The 25,710-nt window shown below is 36.0% G+C and overlaps 1 protein-coding gene across 2 annotated transcripts in view; it reads right to left on the bottom strand.

The window, feature by feature from the left end:
• The window catches only part of MCCC2 (methylcrotonyl-CoA carboxylase subunit 2), a 39,252-nt gene that overhangs the window by 4,909 nt on the left and 8,633 nt on the right, over positions 1-25,710 (bottom strand). For both annotated transcript variants that reach the window (XM_035569054.1, XM_035569053.2), the window contains exons 6-16: positions 23,821-23,933; positions 18,752-18,865; positions 11,213-11,277; positions 10,224-10,323; positions 9,125-9,220; positions 7,784-7,856; positions 7,482-7,558; positions 5,426-5,492; positions 4,986-5,142; positions 4,098-4,212; positions 2,620-2,705 (exon numbers count right to left, since the gene is read on the bottom strand). In XM_035569054.1, coding sequence (XP_035424947.1) covers positions 2,620-2,705; positions 4,098-4,212; positions 4,986-5,142; positions 5,426-5,492; positions 7,482-7,558; positions 7,784-7,856; positions 9,125-9,220; positions 10,224-10,323; positions 11,213-11,277; positions 18,752-18,865; positions 23,821-23,933 — 1,063 coding nt within the window. The remainder of the gene's footprint in view (positions 1-2,619; positions 2,706-4,097; positions 4,213-4,985; positions 5,143-5,425; positions 5,493-7,481; positions 7,559-7,783; positions 7,857-9,124; positions 9,221-10,223; positions 10,324-11,212; positions 11,278-18,751; positions 18,866-23,820; positions 23,934-25,710) is intronic.

The raw sequence follows: 25,710 nt of genomic DNA, 5'->3' as shown, positions 1-25,710 counted from the left end.
TAGCCACCTCACACCTGTGCAAGCTACAGGTACAATAAGAAGTATTGACAACCCTGCTTTTTTTTAATATATATATATATATATATATATATTATTTATATATATATATATATATATTTTTTTTTTTTTAAATATATATATATAAGGAGCCACATCCTTTGCTTAAGTGTACTTCCTAACCCCTGGCAAAGTTAAGTTATTTATTGAGGTGCCTATATATTTCCAACATGGCTTTACAAAATGGCAAGACATTCTGGAAACAAACTGGGTCAAAAAGTTGGTCAATAGGGAGCAGAAAGCTGGTATTAAATATTCAAGTTTCATACCTAAAATCACCAAATGTTATTAAAAATTTAGAACCTGACTTTTTAAAATCCTAACCTTAATCTTATGTATGAAACTACTTTGTTGCAGATTAGTAATTTACTGCTGCAAATTGTAGCAATGTTCTGTTGTTTTTTGGGAGGGGACAAGTTTTTGTATCACTGATATACTGAATATATTGAGTGTTAAATAAATCCAATTATTTTCAATCATGAGTACAAAGAGACTGTGACTGTGTTTTCAGCGAGCATATTAAAAAGAGCAAATATTTTAAAAAAAATCAGACTATTCATTTCCTCGTTCATGGTAGGGATTCATTTTAAATACAGACAGTTTGACTCATTTTTTAACGTTATTATTTCAGTGGAAAATTCTCCTTAAAATCCAGTTACAAAGGATGACAGCATGTGTTTTGATTTTTCCTTCTTGCCACAGGGAGGAACACAAAGTTTTGCGACAGAGGTCCTAAGCTTGATCTTTAAGGGGGACCAACAGAGATAGCACGAAAGTTTTCAACAGCTGACACCATCTCAGTTTCGGGGAAATCCTATGAAATTTAAACTGATTTAAAAGGTTGGGGAAAAAAAACAAGCAACAGCATGCCTACAGAAAGTCCACGTCAATCAAAAATAAGGATTTCACATAAGTATCTTCATTGACTATATGTAAAAAACACAATAAAAAACACAAACTAATTTAGTAGCTGTGGGGATTGCACGTATGCACAAAACCTCAAGAAGCTGAGAACATCCATGATGACCCTCTGCAACATTGCCATGTAGACCTTTGCCAAAAACAGAAACCAAGGAGTGACAAAACAAAAACTCTCCCTAAATCCCTGACCTACGTGATATATGCCTGTACCAGTGCAATCTGCCTAAATTGCCATGCTACATACCCTATTGAGAATACTTAGCCCATCACAGCACCAAACAGGGCAAAATAGCAAGAGCTTCTGTTTGATGAAGGCATTCATCTAGTCAGCATACTAAAATGAATATGGATTCTGTAGGTATAATTATTACAGTTAAGTTCATTCCAGTATCCCAACAGAAAAAAGAGTTAAACTACCATTAATTTTATACCTTTCTTCAGATCATGAGGAACTAACAATTTATATAGGAGGTCACTGATGCTACAATGGTGCTCATGTATGAGATTTGACAGGCACGAGGTTTAACTTGTATCAAGTCAGATAAAAAAGCTCCCAGCTCCTTCTCTTAGTGGCTTCTGTAAAACATTTACAGAATACCTTGCACCCACCTGTTCATATAATTTCTGCCCATGATGACCCCATCAAAATTTATCATATTCCAAACACATTGTACTCACATTATTTCCCAAATTCCTGCCTTGCAGGTAACAAGACCATCAATAATTCTAATTCAGTCACACAAACAATATACACAGCAGACACCAAAGGTGCAAACTGGCTACAGAGGCACAGTAAAGTCTCATTATTTTATGCTAATCCTATAACTAGCAGCCGTGAGCCTATGAAGAATTAGCTTTTAGATACCACAAGCAGAAAAGTTCACAGAATTACTATTACAAACAGGATGAAACTAACCCAGAATAACAATCCGAGGCCAAGAAGCCCCAAGTCAGTTTCCACAGGCCATGGTCTGGGATGCCACCTTGCTTCATCAGCCTAACTAGTTCCTGGGCATTGACAATATTCTATAAAACTAAGGACCAAATGCTACAGAGGACTACTGTGATAGTTTTGGATGACTTGTCAGCATATTCATATATGAATACGCTTCACCCATCAGCTAATGCCCTACCTGAATTCCATCATTCAGTAGACATCTACATGACCCAAGATTTACAAATTGCTTCAGGTATTCCTGAAACTTCTCCTTTACCACTGGCCTCTTCTAGATGTATAATCCATGCATGCTTCAGAACATTTCAATAGGCTTTAGAAAGGTGACCAGATGCTGCAGTGGAGAGAATGATCTAAGACTTATCCAGAACGAAATACACAGAATATAAATTCCATGTTTTGGAAGACCAGTTAAGGATTATCTCCCTACTGTATCATTACTTACAGAACCAGCACAGTAATTCCTGGAAGTGCATGCCTTCTTCTGAAATAGTTTGCACTACAAAGTCTTAGAGACAAGACAGACAAAACATTGGTTTGAAGCTTGTGGTGCTGTATTCCTGCACATCAAACAAAACGTTTGTTCTAGAGTGCTCTGTTCTGCTCTTCTACAACATCAAGATTTAGGTGTCATTGTTATGTCCTGTGATTATAATGAAGTTTTGGAAAAGTCATTTTTGTGTTACCTTGCACTGGAATAATAAGGGTTTCCTTCCTCCTCAAACCTCCTAATGATTGGCTCCTTCAAAGCTGTTTCATCTGCCTCAGATAACTGTAACAAAACAAATAAACAAACATAGATAAAAAAATATTTATTTGCTTCTGCAATGACAGTAAAACTTTACAAGCAGCATAAAACAAGCAGAAATAGCCTAAATTATCTCTCCAGATTTTTTCCATCTTTTTACCTACAATTATCAATTTAGCAATTTGCTAAATAATTTGCTAAATTATTTTGCTTATAAATTTAATTAGTGGAATTAAAATATCACTTTTCAAAATGGGTGGGTAGGAAAAAGAGTAGAAATATATAGGGAAACAGAAAGTCCTATTGCCATACTTACTCATCTAATTTTTCTGCAGATAATAAACTGAGATTTTATTAATAGACTTAACCAAGTATAAGAATAATTGGGGACTAGCACCCAAAAAATTACTGATGCTACTTTACTGAATAAACCCTGTTCTGACTTGCCTTTGGCAATACTTTTTAATAAAACCAATCTGTTCTATTCTAGTACTATGTTTCTATGATCCAGAGTGGTCACTACTGTAATTCAGAAAACTTTCAAGTCTCTAACACACTTTACTGACATTAACTACAATTATTTTTTAATAATAAAATAATATTTTTACTTTCTGTGCATCATTCCGACAATCTTAGGGATTTGGGAAGTTGAGACAGACAGAGATGAGGATCAATATGTTGTATCCATGGAAAGTCAAAATAAAGAGCAGAAAAAAGAACTTCAGAGATAACAAGTACATACTGATTCACTATTCTGAACAACTACTCATGATAAATACAAGCAATTTTAAGACATTACAGTAAAATCACTTCGTATGGTACCAGCATAAACACAGACCATATAATTTAAAAAACACAGCAGAAAACTGTACAGAGAAACTAGAAAAATATTATTAAACAAAATACCACTAACTATTAGTTAAAATGATTAAATGAGTCAAAAACTTTTCCAAACCTCTAAGGGCTTCTCCTATTATAAACCTTATAACTATCAGTCACTGAATAATTTGAAGATCAGTTTTCTATAAAACTGCCTACTTCAAAAGTAAATGGAAAGACACTGTTCTCACGTATTCCTCCTCATACTCCCAAGTGGGTGTGGGGGAGTGGGAGTCCCTTGCTGCTTATCTTGGGCAGAACAAATAATCATGTGCAAAAAAAATCTGAAAAGATGATAATGTAAGAAATACTTCTCCTTCTAAACAAACACAAGAAATGTCATGAATGACTTTCACATTTAGAAGATGTAATATTTCACAAATATTTCATTTTTGTCAACGTGCCGCGTGGTATTAGGAGAACCATAGCTCACTGGTGTCTTACTCTGTAATATCCTTCCCTGGCTTACAATGTGAGAGCTCCAGTGGAGAAGTAAATTATAATAACGGTACTGCAAATGAAAGAAGAAAGATGTACCTGTTTTCCCTCCCTTGCCTTTTGGTCCTTTGCTACTGTAGCTAGAACAGTTGCAGCTTGTTCCCCTCCCATCACCGATATGCGAGCATTTGGCCACATATAAAGAAATCTTGGACTGAAAAACACACGTTATGTATTAAAATTAGACAATGCATAATTTCTTGGTAAAGAACTAATTCTCACTCATATGCTTTTTATGCATGACAGTCTTACAATTCATTGGTTTTCAAAGAATGCAAATTACCATTTTTGATGCTTGCAGCATTATGTTTGAAAATACAAAAATTCTGCTCATTTCCTATATTCAAGCACCTTAAAAATTAATTTCCCTCGTTCTTGTGTCTCTTCATCTCACAGCCCCCCAGGACCATTTCTCTTTAAAATATCACTAACAACTTCAGTTGTAGCAGGGACCTTGAAAAATAATTTTAAAAAATATTTATGAGTCATGTCACAAAAATAAATCCTTAGAAGTTTTGCAAACACTGCTCATAAAATCCAGATTCGTTAAAGTGAATGAAGATTTTTTTAATTCAAGCCAGTTCTCTTCACATGAATGCAGAATAAAGGACCAGCCCATACCACCTAGTGATTGTTTAGGACTGTTGATTTTCTGACCCAAGAACAATAATGGGAGAAAAGCATGTCAGCAGGTTTACACATTAGAAAATCTCTTCTGTCACACAAATTATGGTTAATCACGACCCTAGCTGTCTCTACAGGTTTGTATGGTTGTTATTTACTTAAGACCATATTCTATGAGAATTCTTCTGTTTTTCTAAGAGTACAACTTCTGCAAGAATTAAAATAGCTTTTCAGAACGGTACTTTAAGCTTACAGTATCTTAACCTAGTGCTATGTCCTGTTGTAATTTGAAGTAACACTTACCTGTATGCTCTTCCACACATCCCATAGTTTCCAGCACCATAAGAACCACCGATAATGACTGTTATCTTAGGTACGCTGGCACAAGCTACAGCAGTTACCATCTTGGCACCATCTTTTGCTATTCCGCCAGCTTCATATTCTCTACCAACCATGAAACCTAATGAGTTACATGATGAAAAAAAGGGTTAGTAACTTTATACTATCACACTGTGCTGTACTTTCTAATATGCAATACAGAGCACATCCAAAAAAAAAAAAGTAAGACGACAAGAACAAATCATCAATTAGGCAAGGCCTTCACAAGCTGCAGCCAGGCCGATTCCAGAAGAGGCTGGAGATGTAGATAAAATAAAGCACACAAGATGCTGTCTAGAAGTTACAGCCTTAACAGTTAACAGCAAAGCCTACAGCATAGTGAAACTTCATAATACTGAGCTTACCTGTAATATTCTGCAAAAACACAATGGGAATATTTCTCTGGCAACACAACTGGATGAAATGTGTACCCTGTGGGGAGGAAAAAAAAAGAATAATGGGTAAGCCTTTAAGTATTGGATCAGTGAAGCCCTTACTACCAGCATTTAGAAGTATGTGACAGTCTCCTTCCACTGAAGTCCATTGGAGTATCTGTATCATAAAGTGCTGGCCAACTTCTCCATCCAAAGTAAGCTGCAAAACATAATTCAACTCTAGCAGAAGTAAGAAAATGCCAAAAATACCAAGTCCAAAGAAAAAATAATATCCTTAAAAAGTATTACTGCTTGTACTGTTCAACTGTTTTGACTTGGCCAATACGCAGTTAAAATGTGGCATCTGACAGAGTTTTGTAATACTGTCATGGAACCTGGACAGCTGGTCAGAAAAAAAATATCTCCCCATTTTCCTTATAAAAGAAAATTATTCTTTGAAACTGAGCAAGGCTCGCATACATTATTTGCTCCTGGCCCTGCCAATTGCTACAACATTCCTTCCCCTTTTCTCAGGACAAAATCCCCTCTCTACATTTTCAAGGAAAGCCAATTTTTCTAGCAAAGGTAAGAATAGCAGAATCCAACCTTCTGTTTCAACTAGGCATAATCTAAAACAATGTAGTTTCTCAGCTTATTTACACATTGCTGGTATCATAAAAAAAAAAAAGGTAAAAAAAGTATCACTGCAACTGAGAAAAAATCTCTAACCTCTTCACAATACAAAACCAGCAACATTTAGAAAAAGGACACACACAAAAAAAGAGAAAAATAATGAAACAATCTTTAGCTAGCTTTTTCAGAGAAGTGCTCAAAAAACCATAGTGATCATTGGAAAAAGATCACAGGACTTTTGCTATATTGTTTTTTTTTCTTTAAGTCTCCAAATCACTGTAAAAATGAAAAAAAAATGTTTTTAGATTAGGAAGCTTACAGATGCAATGTCATGGATAAAGCGAAACAAGTGAAACTTGACTATTTTCTCATAGAGTACCAATACGTCAGCAAAAGTCAGCAAACCAAGGGAGATTCCTTTCATTTTTTTCATTGGTAGGAAAAAAAGTTGCAACTCTAAATCATCAGAAAAATACTGGAAGTATTAGAAATACTGAAAATTATTTTCAATTTGGAAATAACTGTGATTAAGAAAACACTAGCTGAAAACAATGTCACTTACTGCAGTGCTCCAGTACATAAAACTCAATTTTGTGTATTATTTTATGACAGCAATAAATCAAGTAAAATTACTTCCTTTCTTCAACTCCCTCACAAAGGCCTCTTTCTTCCTATAGATTTTTAATACTGATTTCCTAACCATTAGTTTGAGGAGCCTGCTAGCATAAAACTACCATATGGAATTGTTATTACAAAAAATTCAACTGATAGCAGTTCTTGAAAAAAATAACTAAACACAGAACAAGGTAAATAAACACTCCACCATGCACAGTATCTTTTTACCATCTCCAATCCCCAAACCTCAAAGATGCCCTTTGATTCACAAAACAGGTACTCTGTTTCACAGAGTTTATGAGACCATGCATGTTTTTCTCATTACTCTAAGAGCTGCCGCAGCAAAGTATGAAAATTAAATCTTTGGTAAGTCAACGAGCTGAATATCGGAATCCAGGTTTGAAATTTTCCAGTTACTATCAAAACAATGATGTGATTTATTGTAGTACATCAGCTTAGAGTTCAGGAATTATAATTAACAGGCTTTTTGAAGTAATCAGTATGCATTTTTCTTGTAAGAGTTGTAAGTTTCAAGATGTAATATTTCAACTGTGTTATAGTCAATCAAATTCAAGTGTTCTCTTTATTTTCCTATTCACCTACTTACTTCATATCATAAGAACTGAAAGAACCAACACTAAAATAAGGTCAATTATTTTTAGTTTATTAAGCTATTTCTTATTTACATGATCAATTTGCAGACAGTCCACTTTCATTATTTAAAAAAAGTTCTATGTTTTAAGAGCAAATTCTTCAACTTAAGGTTTGTTTCTCAGTGGTTAAGAAGCTCTTTATTTACCTTTTTTGCTGACTCTGAGAAAAGAACTCCATTGTTTCCAATAATTCCTACTGGGTAACCAAATATTCTTGCAAATCCTGAAGAGGACAGGTAAATTTACAAATTACGATGTATATTTATTTTACTGTAGCACAAAAAGATAACACTTTCTCTTAGTAACACTTTCTCTTAATAACAGAAACTGCTATTCTTTTAAGGAAAAAAAAAAACACTATTAAAAATACCACTGGGTAATCCAAACAAAATGGATATAAGTATAAAATCAGTGGGAGTATACATAGAATAATTGTATTTTTAAATACCTGTGATTAAAGTATCTCCATACAAGGCTTTGAATTCATCAAATTTACTTCCATCTACAATTCTAGCAATAACCTTAAGAAAAAATAGAAAAATAAAATGAAACACCCAATCCTTCATAGTTTGTAATTTTTTTTAGAAAGAAAGAACATGGTAGCATCTTGACTTAAAATTACTTAAAATGAATGCTTTCAAGTCAGAGAATATCAAGCAGTCCACCATGTAAGTAGTCTGGATGGCAGACAAAGCCCACTTACTTTTTAAAGTGTAATTTGTCTACATGCTTATAAAAAAATGGAATTTCAAGGCTAAGGCTATTGTAACTAAGCAGTTGAAATAAACAGGAAGAAAGTTTTTCTGATTAGTTCCATTTCAAAGAACAACTGGTACCTCTGATTATATTAAACATTAATCAATAGGCTCACATTTATAAAGAGAAAAATATATACAGCCATGAGTCACTTTCTTAGAGATAACTACATTTTCATCTCTGCTAAAGTTTTTGACATATAAAAATAATGAACATTTGTCCTGAGGTTTCTCAGGGATGCAAAGGAGCGTTTTAAATAAATATAGATCTGTTGCTAGCAAGATGTTGCCCAGAAGATATTTATTTCAACTTTAAAAGAGAATAAATCCAAGCTGGGTATTTATTTAGACTCCAGTGTTCCAGGGTGTAGTTCAAGTGAGACTCAATAAAAGCTTTTTTTCCTCTTAATGCAAAATAAATCACAGTAATTTCTGATAAAATATTTTAAGGAAGGTATACACTAAGATTCTTTCTAAAATAAATACTTGGTTTGTAGTGGGAAAAGCTCTGTATATGTTATCTGTGCAAAAAAATGAGAGGGCGTGGTTGCTCTCTGCATGTATGGAAGGAAATAATTACAAGAGATTTGCAGTAGAGTACAATAGTCTCCTCACATGGTTGGAAGAGCATTGAATTGTCTAGGATGCTTACACTCCATAGATCTTTAAATATTTGATCTTTATTTTGTCAAGACTAATAGAAGAAGAAAGCTGTCATATCACTTGGCAAGTCTATAGAATCTTTAGCCAAAAGTTCACTATTTCTTGGATTTTTTTTCACCATTCTATCAATCTCTTATCTTTGATTACCCTTCTTAGAAGTATAAAGAAGATGCATTATGTTTTCAACTTGTCATTGCCATTGCAATGGATCTGTTAGATAACAACATCCAGAAATACATTAAAAAAATTATAATATTTAAATATTCACTATATGCCCTAAACCAAATTTCTGCAGACAAACTATGTTAACATAAATAATGCTTTCCTGCAAGAAAACAGAGTACATGTATATATTCCATTTCTATTCATACCTCTTTGACATCAAAGTTTCTTTTTAGCTGGTCACCAACTATTCCATATATTTCATCAGCAGGAAATAAAGGCTCTTCTGATGGTTCTACAGTCACCTGTAGCAAGTTAACAAAACAATTTTCACAACAAAGGCATTATTGTTCTACATTATGATTTAGAAAAAAACAAACACCAGTTAGAGTTTAGACTGCTTTGAACACAGTCTTCTCTTCGCCAGCCACAGCCACAAAATGTCTGTACTAGCTTGACCTCATTCTGCATAAAGATCAAGTTTCTTAAATAGAAGATTGATAATTCCTTCTCACTTACAGAAACAAAGGTGAGGGCCTTTGTTTTTACTCCTATGTACTCCTCCACATGTGCTCCACATTAATAACTTCTTCCATGTCATCAAAAATTAATCATGTCTTCCCCTTTCCTTTTTATTCCCCTATGCCCTATTAGACAGGTAGTATTCTGAGAAAAACAAGGATTTCTGCCATTCCACTAAATGCAGTATCTTGGCTTCCTTCAGCTGCAAAGATTTTATCTCCAGTTCACTCTTTTACATTTCCCCCAGCATAGGTTAAGATAATTTCTCCACCATATCATAGTTGCCTTTTTTTCTAAAAAGAATTTTTTAGATCAGTAACAATACATTACAAAACCTAAGGTACCAAAAAGACATAATGTAGCTTTATCTTATGTTTTACATCTTTTGTTAATAATCACAAAAAGTTCATGTTCAAACAAATGCTTTAGCAGTTATCAAATTTCAAGTCCATGGGAATGACCATGTAAGCTTAAAATTAAATGCGGCACCTGGCAAGACTGAGTTCATCCTAAAGTGCAAATCTGTGATTCTGAAGTGCTGTTCTAGTTATAGTGCATGTTTCGCTCCTGCATGCAATCCCAGTGGTTTCACTGGGAATGATGCAGTAGGAATGTAATTAATTGAAGAATTGAAGCATTAGATAAAACATTAAGGACAAGAATCATAAATTCTATTTCCGAAGTGTTTAAAGTCAGAGACAAAAAATATGTTGTATAAATCAGGGGAAGAAGAGCATTCATACTTTAAAAAATGAAGTGTTTTCCAAAAATGTTCTATATACTTACATCTATTTTCTTCTGGAGATTTAAACTTCTTACAGCTTTCCTTGCTAGATGAAGTGCATGACTGTCATCCAAAGCATAATGATCTGTTACACCAGATTTTCTGTATTTAAATAATAATAGGAATATAAAGATTTTTTAAAAATCCAAGAACGAAAATTAAAGTTTTTAAAAACCTTCAAGACTGTTTATTTAAAATATAGATGCTAAAACACAGTTCTGCATGCTATCTTATAAAACTGCATTTGAAGTAAAACCCATGTCTGAACTTTTCTTTTAAACGGTACAGTCATGTTATCAGACAGGACACAAAATAGTAACTCTAGTAAACCAAAAATCTAAATGACAATATAAAAGATGGCAAACATTGTTCAAATGGAAATGAAAATTACTTTGAAATTATAAAGAAAAATTTATTTAAAAAAATACTACAAACTGCCCTTGAAGACAATTCTTCAGTCATTTCAATAAATTGAAGTAAAAATTAAGCATCTATTCTACAGCAATACCTAACTTATTGCACTACCTAGCTCTTTTTACCATTCTCTTCATTTTAGAAAAAGCATTGAAGTCTTTGTTTTGATAAGTATTCTCTTAGGAAAAACACAGGCTATTTTGATTTTCTTTGTAGTAAGTTCCAACTGACATACAATCTGCAAAAATATATTAACTTTCTCAAAATTTATTATTCTAATAGCACTCAGCATAAAACAATATAGCAAAGTCCTCCATATTGTGAATGATATTGCAGTATGTTAGATACACACTTAAGTATTTTAAAGCAGGAAGTGAAAGAAACAAGATGCTACTTGGAGTAACATAGACTAAGTACAGTACTCTTAACAACAAAATTAACCACCAGTATCAGATAATGACAAATAAATATTTAACTTTTAAAATCTAAATAATAACAAATTCAATCAATAAATAAACCACTCTAATAAAGCTTAAAGGATGGCAGAAATTAACTCCAGGAAAATATTTCTTTAAACCTGCAGTGAAGATCTGCCCCTCCAAGATCCTCTGCTGATACTTCTTCACCTGTTGCTGCTTTAACCTACAACAAGAAAAGGAAAATGAGCATTAGAATTGACACTTGTCTTGCATTAATATTTATATAGGCTTAGTTATAGCAATAAAACTGTACTTTGCAAAATATTTATTCACTAATAATATTTTCTCAGTTACTCTCCCTCAGAGCATTTCAAACATGAAAACTCAGAACCCTGCCAAAATTACTTAATTTTACTTTGTATCTTTATTATCTAGCATTTATATGTAGTTTTTATTGAGAAAGATTCTCCATTTACTGCAGTATCTGTTGCTGTGTCTATTATTAGTGTGGGCATAGTTACACACCCCTTAGGTTTATGAACATACATTTTCACAAAATGATTTTTTAGCAGTTAACAAATGCAATTTGAAATGTTATACATCCTGCATTGTTTCAAACAGCAACAACAAAAAAAACACAATACCCAGCTGAAACTGTGCATTCTGATTCTGCTTAGTTTGTTTTCTCTACACAAACTCCTCTTCTGTGAATTTTAAGTTACTTATTTAAACACTAATCATAAAACTATCATTATCAGTTTGTATTACCTAGATTTTCCACTATAAACACAATAATTTAATAATAATCATTTTCTAAGAAGAGTGCATCAATGGCATAAAACTGTTTGGATTAACTCTGATGTCTCCATAAAAATAACTGGAATGCATGATCTAAATCCTAGATCTATCAAATTATAGACCTGACAGCATAATTTAAGAGTGACTGAATTCCTTCTTAAAATAAAGCAGTATCATTTTCTGCATGGTAAAAAAAAAACTTTTGACGCACTTCCACTGAAATACCTTTCCCACAAGCTCTGCCATACTCCTTTGAAAAGGATTCATTGCAAGGTAGTGAAACCATTATTCACCACCCACGGAGAGTACAGAGGTAGCAAAAGACACTAGGGAAGAGAAAACTATCACTCCAAACCAGATTTCAGTTTCCAAAATTCATGACCACGGACTGCTGGGTTTTGAATATCTCCAGCAATGAAGACCCCAAAACCTCTCTGGACAACTTGGTTTGGTGCATGATCACCCAATCCTCACAGTAAAAATGTGTTTTGTTTGTTTGATTGTTTGTGGGTTTTGTTGTTGTTGTTGTTTAAATAATAATAATAATTTCCTATATTTTAGTTTGCCTCTTGACCTGTCACTGAACTCCAATGAGAAGTCTGGCTCCAACACGTTTACTCCCCCTGACCAGGTACTCATACACATGGAGAGATTCCCTTTGAGCCTTCCCTTAATGAGAAGTCTCAGCTCTCAGCTTCTCCCCGTATCACAGATGCTCCAGCCCCTTCACTGGATTTACTCCAGTAAGTCCTTTTTTTGTACTGGGAGCCCAGATCTGAACCCAGCACCCCAAATGTGCTGAGTAGAGGGGAAGAATTACCACCCCTGACTTGCTGGAAATACTCTTCCCAAAGCAGCCCAGGATGTTGCTGGCCACCTTGCTGCACGGGTACAATGCTGGCCCGTGTTCAACTTGGTGTCCAGCACCTTCCCAACTGGTTAGTCCCTGGCCTGCTCTGGTGCATAGGGTTATTTCTTTCAATGAGCATTCACCTTGACTGAACTTCAAGAGGCTCTTGTGAGTCCCTTTGTACAGCTTGTAAAGGTCCCACTGAATGGCAGCACACCTATCTGCTCCATCAACCACTCCTCCCAGTTTTGCATTATCTGCAAACTTGCTGAGCCCAGCAGTTCAGCCAGTTTCCAATCCACCTTACTGTCCATTCAGTTTGCTATTTCAGGAGACACTGTCAAAAGCCTCATCAAAGTCAAGATAAACAACATCTACTACTCTCTCCTCAGCTCCTCATCTTAGCATAGAGGGATACTGGGTTGGTCAGGCTTGATTTCCTCACTGAAAATCCAACCAGACTACTCCCAGTCATCTTCTTGTCCATAATATTTTTGGAAACAGCTTCCAGGATTATTTGCTCCTTCACCTTCCCAGGTATTGTGGCAATGCTGACTAGCCAGTAGTTATCTGGATCCTCCTTCTTGCCTTCTTTGCCACCTTCCAATCTCAGAAACCTACCCTGATCACCACAACTTTCAAAGTGTGACCATGCAATGACATCTGCTGTGTTGCTTAGTACTCATGGGTGCATCTCATCAGACCCCCTAGACCTGTCTATGTCTAAACTATTTACATGGTCCTTAACTTGACCCTCCTACGCTGTTCCTCCTGGCCTCAGGGACCTGGAACTCCTGAACACTAACCTAACCAATAAAGGCCAAGGCAAAAACAGCATTGAGTATCTCAGCCTCTTCCACGTCTGTTGTCACCAGTTTCCCTATGCTGTTCTGCAGCAGGCTCCCATTTTCTCTTGACTTTCTTTTACTCCTGCGATACCTATAGAAGCCCTTCTTTCTGTCCTTCATGCCCCTTGCCAGATTCAGCTTCAGGTGGACTTTGGCCTTCCTAAACCCATCCTAACCTAAGGCCCTTGAAGAAAAGTGTGAGTCTTGGCCGAGTAAGTGATAATCTTCTATACCTAAAAAGGGGACAATTTATCACTAGGAAATAAAGATAAATTACATTCAAAAGTAGCTAATACAACTTTCTTCTAAATCTGGAATGTCATTAGCAATTAAACACCTCTTTCAAAAAGTGGTAATATGTAGTAAAAAGAAGAAACATCGACTTTCCTTACATAAAGTGATAATCACAAAAAAAAAAAAAGGAAGCAAAGAAAGCCCTTTGAAAACTGAATTATTTTGCCCCTTTTTGTGTGTCATTAAGAGGCCTATCTTTTAATTCAGATGGCATGTTTATAGATACATATCCTTCATTTTCTACACCATGAGGTTTTTCTTTGCATCTCAGTTCCTAATTTCATTTATTTAATTTATAATACCCTGAACTTTCAATCAAGACTGCAGGCCCACAAACAACAGATTAAAAATAGGTTAATAAGAGGTACACATCAGGTCTATAGCAAACATTTTCAAGTACTTCTGGGTAAAATTTAAAAACAAAATCATCCAATTCATTTCATTTCATTACTATAACTAGAATTCCAAGCACTTCAGACAAAAGGTCAAATTCCTCAGGCACTCTGAATGCAACTAAATTACGACTAATGAATATTACAGTTCCAAAGACATGTAGATTCACTGGACTAAAGTGCAAGCTCGTGAATAATCACTCATTTTGAATGATTACTATTCAAGTGAAAATATAAAGTTTCAGTATCTTGAGTAACTTATACGCCACTTACCCATCTTTTAAAATACTTTAAGTAAATACTATAATCATATAATGTTTCTAGAATAGAAATACACATTTCCCCAAACAGATGAGCTGATGCGTAGAAGAACTCCTACCACATAAATCTACAGGAATTTTGCACTTTTCCGTTTTCACCAGGCTTCCCTTCACTTCAGAACACAGGAAGCGGCACACTTTCCCTGGGGGAGAAAGGATCATAAGTTTTGGATGAGATGGAGAAGCCTATCAATCAACATGGCACCCTAAGCTATGAATCAGTATTGCCAAGGGCAAAGATACTGATTCTTCAACTTGGTCAAGTACAGAGGAATGGCTCTGTCATATTACTACGGTGGCACTGCTCCTCTTACTATTGAGATCTATCTGCTTATGAAGTCCTTACTCCTCACCTTCCAGAAAAGAAGAACATTGACGAAACTTGCACTTCAGTCTTTGTACTATACCTGCAATTACTTTTTTTTTTTTTTTTAAGTGTACACATCCCAAGACTAATTATATCTATCATCAAGTTTTTTCTTTCATTTCCTTAGGACGTTTTGTTTTAGGCAGGTGAGCAGAAAACTCCAATCCAATTCTTTTCATATAGGAACAATGTTTTTGGGGAACACAGCATACACAATAATGGCTACAATATCTACTACAACATGGAGTGGATGTTTCTACAGGAGTCTGAAGTAATTTTGATACTTACAGAAAGGCAAGCAAAAAATTGTTAGTGAGAAGATGAAAAGCTCTACCAAACAGGAAAGCTGACAGGTTGTGATATTAAAGTTTGATCTATACACACAAAGATAAAGATCATTACATCTGCAGGTTGCTAAGGAACAAATTAAATTGCAGGATAGTTGTGAAATCTTCCTCTGGAAGTGGTGGAAAGTTTTCTTCCCTTCTGACTTCACAATATCTATGCAGTCACTGCCTTGCCTAGGTAAATCTTCCCTTTGAGACTTGACTCAGGCCAGCCTTTTTCACCCACTTAACTTGGCAAAAGTCTCCTACATGGTTTCTACATCTCAGTGATAAAGATGAATGACTTAAATTCCCTTGCAATGTTAAAAGAGTACTATCCCCTTAGAATGAGAGCACCAGTTTTCCCATTTTTCAGCTTGCTGGCCTTGGTACTGGGTATTAGCTCCCTCATTTTGTATTTTCTTAATGCTGAAGCTTGAAAGAAACTGCTTGTTTTGGCTGGGATAGAGTTTATTTTCTTCCTAGAAGCTGGTATGGTGCTCTGTTTTGGATTTAGGATGAGAATAATGATGATAACACATCACTGTTTCAGTGGTTGTGGAGCAGTGGTCACACAGAGCCAAGGAACTTTTTTCAGCTTCTGGTGCTGCCCCACCAGCGAGGACACTGTGGGTGCACCAGGAGCTGGGAGGGGACACAGCCAGGACAGTTGGCCCAAATGGACCACAGGGATGTCCCGTATCATGTGTCATCATGCTCAGCAATAAAGCTGGGGGGAGTGGCTGTGAGAGGTGGCTGCTGCTAGGACATTCACAGTGATGGTGTTTGTCTTCCCAAAAAATTGTCACACCTGATGTGCCCCGCTTTCCTGGAAGTAGCTGAACATCTCCCCGATGATGGGAAGTGGTGAACCAATTCCTTGTTTTGCTTTACTTGTATGTGCAGCTTCTGCTTTACCTGTAGAACTGGCTTTATCTCAACCCAGGAGTTCTTGCACTTTTACCTTTTCAGCTCTCTCCCCCGTCCCATGTGGGGAGGGCAAGCAGCTGTGTGGGACTCAGCTGCCTGCCAGGTTAAACCACAACGCTCCCCCAGGACATATGACTTGTTGTACCCAAGGGGTCCCCTCTGGGTCTGATGAACCTTTCCAGCTCTAACAGAGCTCCAAGCAGAATCACTCAAGGTGCACCACGCTCCCCGGTGCTTTCCCCTGTGGAAATGCTGTCAGAAAAGCAGGGTTTGCTCGGGTCTTTCAGATTTACCAGCAGAGCTTCTGCAACAAATTACTCTGAACTTGAGCAAGCCCCAGAGACTGTAATGCCACTTACGTGCCACTGTCTAAGCTAATGAACAGTGCTGGGCCTAAAAAGACTTTGTGCCTAGACAGCTCGGGTGTTCCTGCAACCAGTGGCAGTTATTTGTAACATGATAAGCAAGCTATTAACAGTCAGATGTAAAAGCTCATTTCTTTCATCCTAGTAATTTCTTTATTTCAATAAAAAAGATATATGAATCATCCAGTGTTACTCATGCAACTAATACCAATATTCTCAACTAATATCTTCATTCATATGTATGCTTCCTTTCACAAAGACATTCCTAATATCTAAATTACTGTGATAAATTTACAGAACATTACTTCATTTTGGGGGAGAATTTGTCTTTGTTTACCTAAAAACTGCATGCTGAAAAAGACTAATGCAAGATAAAAAGGAACAGAGACATATGTAAGACATTTGAAACAACAATTAATGCCAAATAAATTCTATCAGCAAATGAGCAATAAATTAATTAGCAATAAATGGCATAGTTATTATTTATTGCATTTGCTTTTGCTGATTACTTTGTTGTTCTTGTTAACTTGGAAAGTCTCTATTATAATAATAAAATACTTCAAGTTATATACATTATTTTATTAAGGTAGGCAACAAAGTATGCTTGTACTAATAGGTCTCCCCACACACACACAATTTCAATGTCAGTTACACTCTGAATTTAAGATGTTCTAGAACAATCATTACTATTTAACAGCCATAGCAAAGTATGTTTGAATAACCGGTAGTTTTGTTTCTTTTAAGATGCACAAGAATTTTAATTCCATCTGTACATAGAACTTGGAAAGAAAAAAGTGCATAAAACAATAAATACACTTTTAGGATCAAGACAAAGCAAAAAAAAAAAGCAAGCAAACAAAAAAACACTTAAGGAAAAGAATAAAATGTAAAAATATATTGTGGAAATGAAAGCAATACTATACAAGTAAACACTAAATGGCACCACAGGGTAACTTCTTCAAGCTTTTAAGGAAATTAACCCAATCATGCTTTAGGAACTGCTTAACAACAAAAGATGTCCGTGTTTGTTTTCCCATAGTTCATAGGATCTGCTAAATTTTTCGCGGTATCATAAGTGGTGGAAAGAAGTGAATTCCAGCAGATTCCCCTTTCTCTGTTACTACAGAATAGAGTGGAGCAGTATCCTCATTAACACTGCTCTTAAAAAGTGATTTCTCCTTTGCTCAGGGTGGAAGGACTTTTTCCTAGACATTTGATTTGCTCTTGGCTCTATCAAAGGAAACACCCTTAATAGTTTCCAAGACAATATAACTAAAACAGAGACAACATGCTGCCTCAGACCAGTTTGTTCAATGAGAACTTGACTATTTCAAAGAAGCAAGTTTATCTAGTCAGTTTTCACCTAGACTAGTTATGCTGAGTGCTGCCTTACCAGCAGCCTTACCTTATCTCTAGCACTAACATAACACTTATTACACAAGATTCTTCTTTCCCTCATAAAGTTTATGTTGAGTAAAACAATACTTGTCAGGAAAAAAAATACAATTTTTATCAGTATAAAATCAAGCCCATGCTGGAACATACACTGTTTTTTAAAAAACATAAACCTACCTAAATACTCCCTTTCCTGTTGTAGCCAAGCTATCATAACTTTCAAGTCACCTTATGCTGCAGCATTTTGCACAGCCACAGATTCCAGTGTGTGTTCCACAATAAAAGCAACTTTTAATTCACTGGAGTTCTTCAGGTCAGTTTCTTTAGAAACAATTTCCTTACTAAGAAGGTAGAGAAATGATGACGAACTACATAATTAGTGCATCTCTTTTGTCTATAAACTGACATAAAATATAGCCAATTAGTCTATCTGCATAGTCCATCTAGTTCTCTGATCTCTGAGATACAACACACAGTTGTAGTTTGTTTTTTTTTTTTTATTTCAGGTCAAATCGAGAGACTATTTAACTGAATACAGAAGGCATTCCTACCATTTAAAATGTGCATAGAAATCTCAAAGTGGTACTATAAAAACAGTTTAACAAATTCACATTTATATATATACACATTGCTATAACAGATAGAAAAGTTTTAATTAAGGATATAAACATTCAGATATATTTAAAAATGCAAAATTACCTACAGACGATCTGGAAACATCTCACCAAAATCGGTCTGAATAGTTCAAGTAGTACAATTGTCAGCAGTGCAAAATTTTTTGGCTATGTTACTAAAAACCTCTCTATGCTTACCAGTGGTGGCCCTCCCAAGAATATTGTTCCCTGTTTGCTGACAATAATGCTTTCATCAGCCATTGCCGGTACGTATGCTCCTCCTGCTGTACAGGATCCCATTACTACTGCTATCTATTGGGAAAACAAAAAACACAAGTAAAGAATTGTCAAGCCCTTTAAAACAAATTGCATATGCATAACTATTACTATATATTGTATTGATTTGAATAATTTCTGGGACAGTACTACAAGATTACTTTTGCCTGACAGGGCAAAAATATTATTTAAGCTTTAGCTTTTCTTCCAAAAACAAGGGAACATCTCTAGTTTCCAACCCATCTTCTTCAGACCCCCCTGCATGAAATTCCATATATGAAATACCATATGCCACATATGTGAAATCTTTGAGGGAACTAACATTCTATAGTGGAATATGTCATTTCTAGTGAACTGTTACAGGTTGAAAGCTAGAGTTTGCTCCTGGTATTTACAACTCGGGGTATCAGTTGTTGCTTATCGGTATAATTTCACCAATGTTAGCAGCCTTCAAAGAAAATTTCTCACATCTACTAGTACATAACTTCAGTTCTTCAATGGATCAACTAACAGCCACCACATTAGCTCTGCCCCTTCAAGGTGTGTTGTATAATTCATTGTCATCTTGAGCATGAATAACATCTATTTCATTCTTATGCCGATTTTGAGACAAACATCTAAGCAATGCACATTTTCTACAAGTAATATTTGGGTGACACTTTTACAAAATTGACTGGATCTCAGTAATTATGAATAACTGCAGCAGCAAATGATCTTGAAAGTGAAGTTCCTCTCTTAACTTCTCCTTCAGGAGACCTCCTCCAAAAAAGTTAAAGACACTTTCAAAACAGCCTGTAATGTAAAAATAAATTAAATGCTCATTATGAAAAGGAAGACAGTAAGCAAATAATTCTCTAATTGAATGCTTCCTCCCATGACCACAAAAAAAAAAAAAAAAAAGATCTGAAGCACAAAATAACATTGTTTTGTGATAACTTTGTTTTGATATATTTCTGAAATGACATCGAGTAGTGTTCTGTGTTAAATGGTGATTTAAAGGTTGCTGTTAAAAGAAAAAAGCACACACAGAAATAGAACATCCAAGCTGCATTATCTGTACCTAAAGAAGAAGTAGATGAAATTATGTTAATCTCTAACCCCAAATCAAACACCTTCTTCAGTTAACAGTTTTCAGTTTCTTAAACTATATTCAGTCACATGATTGATCTGCAATTGTGCATATAATAAATATCTCCAGGTAAATACAAATATCATGTAAGCCTCTAAAAATGGGAGAAACTTGGGGGAAAAGTTAATTTTCTTTATTCCCCAGGTTTTCTGGTTTTTCTCAGAGTTTTTTCTTCTCTCATGATCATGCTGAAAAAGGTGGCTGCATTTAAACTATCATTCAAGTGTTACTTCTTCCAAAGCTATATTGGAAAATCACAACCAACCTGTCAAAAAGCACAACCTCAAACCTTCCAACCAACGTGCTACTTCCAGACTTCACTCTTTGAATTACTGCATTGAAAACTACTTAAAACAGCAATATAGATCAACAGTTCTGAATGCACACAGTTATTTTATACCTACTGCTCAGCTCCCCTATTGTATCCATGCAGCTCATGAGTATGAGAAAGCCTAAGAAGTGGCTAATGGGAAGCTAATCACAGCTTTCTGATTCACAGCTATATAGACATCAATGCAATTTAAAGCTGCAGTAGGAGTATAATAAATTAGTCACAGGTAAAAGCGGAGGGGGAAATTAAAAGCAGCATAGGTAACTGGTTTAAAAAAAAAAAAAAAAAAGCAATCATTTTAAGGTCAAAATTGAGAAGAGCTTATGAGCTGATGAAACAGATGCTCAGCCAGGCCACAAAAAGTAACAGCAGATAGAAAACTAACAACATCCAAACTCGCTTGTCAGAATAATTAACCTGAATGGGAATCAGAGGCAGCACTATTTCCTAATACCGTTTCCTAATGAAACATCCTCTCAGATAGGGAGAATGATTCTAGCTCCCTGTATCTGTTAGCACAGAATCAGTAACAGATTACAAATGTTTACTGTGTTTTTTTTGAAATGAAACAAAGGATAAAAACATCCCTCAAATAAAATATTCTTATTAGATATTTTAAATGAAGGAATAGCTTCAGTGAAACTTTTTTTTTCTCCAATCTTCCATAAATATTTTAATAAAGTTAACTTTTCATCAGTGTCATATCAAGAAAATTACTTTTATCAGTGTCATACCAAACAGCAATGTAAGTGTATTATTAGAATACAAATCCTTCCCGCGCTTCATTTTGATTGTATAGGGGTACAATGCTACCCTAATTTAATACGATATGGTAATCAGAACAACAAATTCAACTTGATGAAGAACTTTGCAAATACCTGAACATTTCAAGAAGTATCAGGAAAACTGCAGCAAGACCTTAGGGATAGGACTTTCCAGCAAGGTGCTGCATAACCTCAGTAATTTCAGCCTTCCAAACTGGGTTTACATACTCATCTTCAACGTAACATCTAAAAATCACTACTCCCATACTAGATAATGATTGGAGTCTCCAGTTTAAAAAAAAAAAAAAATTTCACCAAAACTTCTCTTAAAAGAATTCAGTACAACAGCTATGTGACTGTCTCTTTCGACAACACACTCACTTGCTGTTCCACCAAAATGGTGGGACCAATTTTATTCATATACATACATCTAAAGTACAACATAGACTACATACATCTAAAGTACAACATAGACTTGTCAATGACTCCAGTGAATGACCAACTTGTTAATTGTGCAAGTGCATGAGCTCCTTAAGAATCCTTAACTCTTTTCTCCTAAATAGTTTTTTCCAATTAAACACTGCTTTTCCTCAAGTAACCTTACTAAACACTACACTTGCTCCACTATTGCTGTCAGAAAGAAAAGCACTGCTGAAGTTAAATTATGTCTGATTGCAAACCAGATTTAGTGTATTTTGGGGATCTTATGCCACAGAGGCAATGAATTTCAGGATTCTTTGGTAGAGAAAAGATGGATGAAGATTTGAAGCCTGAGTTGCCTCCAAAATGTGCCCAAAGTATATCAAGGCAACAAATGTATTTTTCTCAGAAATCATGCAAAGCCAACATCTGTCAGGTAAGGAGGAGTCAGATAGAATCATAGGATATCCTGAGTTGGAAGGGACCCATAAGGATCATCGAGTCCAACTCCTGGCACCACAAAGGTCTACCCAAAAATTCAGACCATGTGACTAAGTGCACAGTCCAAACGCTTCTTAAACTCCAACAGGCTTGGTGCAGTGACTACTTCCCTGGGGAGCCTGTTCCAGAATGGAACAGAATGTTCCAGAAGGACCACTAGATCCGTGACCAGCACTTCTGCTTCACACTGAAAGGAAGTACTCCTTCCAGACTACAAGATTCAACCAAGTAGAGCTTCTTGCAGAGAATAAAAAAATGTATGTTTCCAGCTTAGCCATGCCTTTCAACAACAGGTGTAGGTAAGAATACAGAAAATGAAACATGATTTCCACCCTACATTAATGGTGAGTTCAACAGCCAAATATGCCAAAACAATATGGTGGTAAAATACACCTCTCACAGTGCTCCGATGAAAGAGCAAGTGAGCTAAAATATTTACTCTGCTTGAGATTCCAACAGCTATTTCTAAGAAGTCTTACTTCACCTTCTTTCATACAGACAGTAGACACTGAACAGACAGCTACACATAGGAGCAGACTCGTGTAGTTATAATAATTCAGAGAAAACACCGGACCACTGCTCAGTAGTAGTGGGGAAGAAAAAGCAAAAACGTAAGGAACTACTGGGAAAGGGACATAAAAGTGAATTGGGAATATCATTACACTATTATATAAAACCATAATCAGTTGCCATACTAAATAATACAGGAAAATCTGTCTCTTTCACCTCAGAAAAGATATAACAAGTCCTGGAAAAAGGTTTAAAGAAGATAAACAAGGATGAACAAAGGTAAGGAACACCTTCCCTGTGAGGAACAGCTACGAAATCTTGAATTCTTCAGCCTGCAATGGGGAGTAAGAGGCAGGTAAATAACAGAGCCGTGCAGCTTGTGAAGAGGGTTGGAGTTAACTGAGAGTAACTTTCTAAAAAGGACCTGGTTTGCTTTGCTACAGATCAGGATGGAAGGTTCCTGTGTTTGGAGCAGGTTATCTTCAAAGACCATGGGCTTCTCTGCCCTCCTTAGTGGCCTCTCACAGGTGCCAGATGACAGCTCCCTTAACAAGCCAAAGACTGCTCTACTGAAGCCCAGGGTCTTTATCCTTCTCCTTGCCTTCCTCACCTCCATCCAGATCTTATATCCTGCCATCCATTTGCACTGCAGCCAAGGCTACCATCAGCACTTACATCCTCTGACAGTTCTGCGCTCTTCATGAGTACCAGATTCAGTAGTACTCCTCTCCTAGCTGGCCACCTGCATCAAAAAATTGCCCCCAACACACTCCTGAAATATCCGTAACACAAAAACATTTCTAAATCCATGAATTGTGACTAACAGTAATTCAATGCATCATTAATACATTAGAAAATGACCTTGCTGCCAGGGCAGACTTATCATACAGTTATCAGTGTATAAAATGGATATATAAATAGACATATACCCCTCTTAGCAAAAAGTATGTCTAATTTACTAGCCATCATCAAAGGGGTCCTCACCCTTACAGCATTGATGCAGAATAATCAACTGTTCCAAGACTTCCTACTGCTTCCTGACATGGCCCTATTTACCACACTGTCAAGTCCTCTTTTCCCCCACTCCAAGATAGGAGCAGGTAGGTCATGTCATTAACATCAAGGCCAAGAAAGAAGACAGCTTCTTCAAAACTATAATGACTTTTTGTGGACAGTTATTGTGTTTACAGTGCCTCTAATCCCCAGACTGGGCCATCAGGTCAGCAGAATGCAGTGCTAACTAAAGCAAAGCATGACTACACATCTTGAAATCAGATAAAAGCAGCAGGAATAAAAACTAATTAACACATTTCACTCTCAAGTAAAACCAAGTTACCTGAGGAATTCCTTGTGAAGACATGACTGCTTGATTATAGAAAATACGACCAAAATGATCTCGATCTGGAAATACTTCTGCTTGCCGAGGCAAATTTGCTCCTCCAGAATCAACTACAGCAAATGAAAATATATTAACATATGTCTTTGAACGGTGTTATATTCAAAAATTGTTGGCAAAATATCTGCATGTTATTGAAAATATCCAGCCCTTACTATCACTAACGCTAGCTGGTATCTATGTATATTAGGATATTCTTCCTGAAAATGCAGCATTAGTACATTCCACATACGCGACTAACATCCACACCAAATATTTTAATGAAAAATAGGTTCAGATGTCTTTAAAGATACAACCATACTTCCTGCAGATACTTCTAACCTCATCTTACTGCAAAACATTTGAACGAAGATCACTTTCACTGCACAACTTTAAGACGATTTTTCTATTGCAATTCTGTCACAAGTTCCAAAAAAATGAAGAAACTGTGTTCAAGATATATAGCACATGTACTTTCACACTTTGATTATCCAGACATACTGAAGACATTCTATGCTTACAGTCTTCAAGAACCTTCTTTTATATTCATGCCTGCCTCATGATGTAACCTCTAGCTTATAGGTCATCAACTTCAGCTACCTTTTCACTCCAAAAACATGAAAATAAGTCAAAAGACTCAAAAGATGGAGAGAAGATGAGAAAGAAATGCACAGGGAAGCCAAGCATCTCTCACAACTCTGGTAAGTTCTACCTACAAGTAACAATCCACACATACATTCTCATGTTGCATGACGGTAGCTGGTAATCCCCTATATTCAGCTTTACCATTAAGAAGGGTTTTGTTTCTGTACCCTGCCCTCGTAGAACCACTCTCCTTAACATAGCATCAACTCTGGCAACTACAAAAACTTAGAACTGCTGTCAAATGTTGTGCAATGGGTCATCCCTGAACACAAAAGAGAATGCCCAGAAAAGTGACTGACTCTCAGGGACAAATGGCATCAGGTGTCCACATCAGAGAATTAGCACAGGGACCACTGAGGGAAAAGGAAGACCAAACTGCATGAAAATTAGATGATCAGGAAAACATTCCCTCTTGTGTTTTCCTGACCATCTAATTAACACATGCCCAGGTATAGAAATTAAAAAGGTCAAGTAATTCACTGGGTTTGAGTGACCGGCAGTATGTTTACAAGGACTATACTTATCAAAAGTTCTCCAAGACACCCTCCATTGCAGTATGACAATCCCACAAAGCCTCCACCCACATGGTCCCCAAATCCACCCCACCAATACTTTCAAGTTCACATTTCTTCTAAACCTTCTCTTGATATTCACTGCATGTTTGACCAAGCAGCAGGGATTATACATGTTGCTGCTGGCCAGGACTTACCATTTTTATTTTTTTCAATGGGGACAATGTAATGGTCTTTCTCCTCTACTCTAATGCTGACTTAAACAAAATCCAAAGGCATACACACTCTCTGAAATCTGTCAAACTTGGCTTGAAATTAGTTAATGGGTTCAAAAGTTATTAGACCAGGATTTGAGTCTGACAGTCAGAGAGTCCTTGTAGTCATACAAAACCAGCCTAAGTGCTACCTGTAATAAAGTGAGGACATTTGGACAAGACCATAGGATGGATTACTCATGCATGACAGATGTCAGGGAAAGGAAAAACAATGAAGTGACACAGTGGTGTAGTTATATCTGTATCTTGTAAACCGAAACCTACAGCAATGCAGAAAATAGTGCTACAAAGCTAGGAGTGCTCTCCAATAAGATTTGCCACTAATCTGTAGAAGTCACATCGTATTAATGAAAATGCATTTGCAACGGAAATATTCACCTGGTTAGTCAAATCTGGGGACCTGTCAGCCTCAACAACGC

This window comes from Cygnus atratus, chromosome Z, assembly GCF_013377495.2.
Source record: "Cygnus atratus isolate AKBS03 ecotype Queensland, Australia chromosome Z, CAtr_DNAZoo_HiC_assembly, whole genome shotgun sequence".
NCBI lineage: Eukaryota > Metazoa > Chordata > Aves > Anseriformes > Anatidae > Cygnus > Cygnus atratus.
The sequence above is the reverse complement of the archived record's forward strand: the minus strand, read 5'-3'. Positions and strand labels throughout refer to the sequence as shown.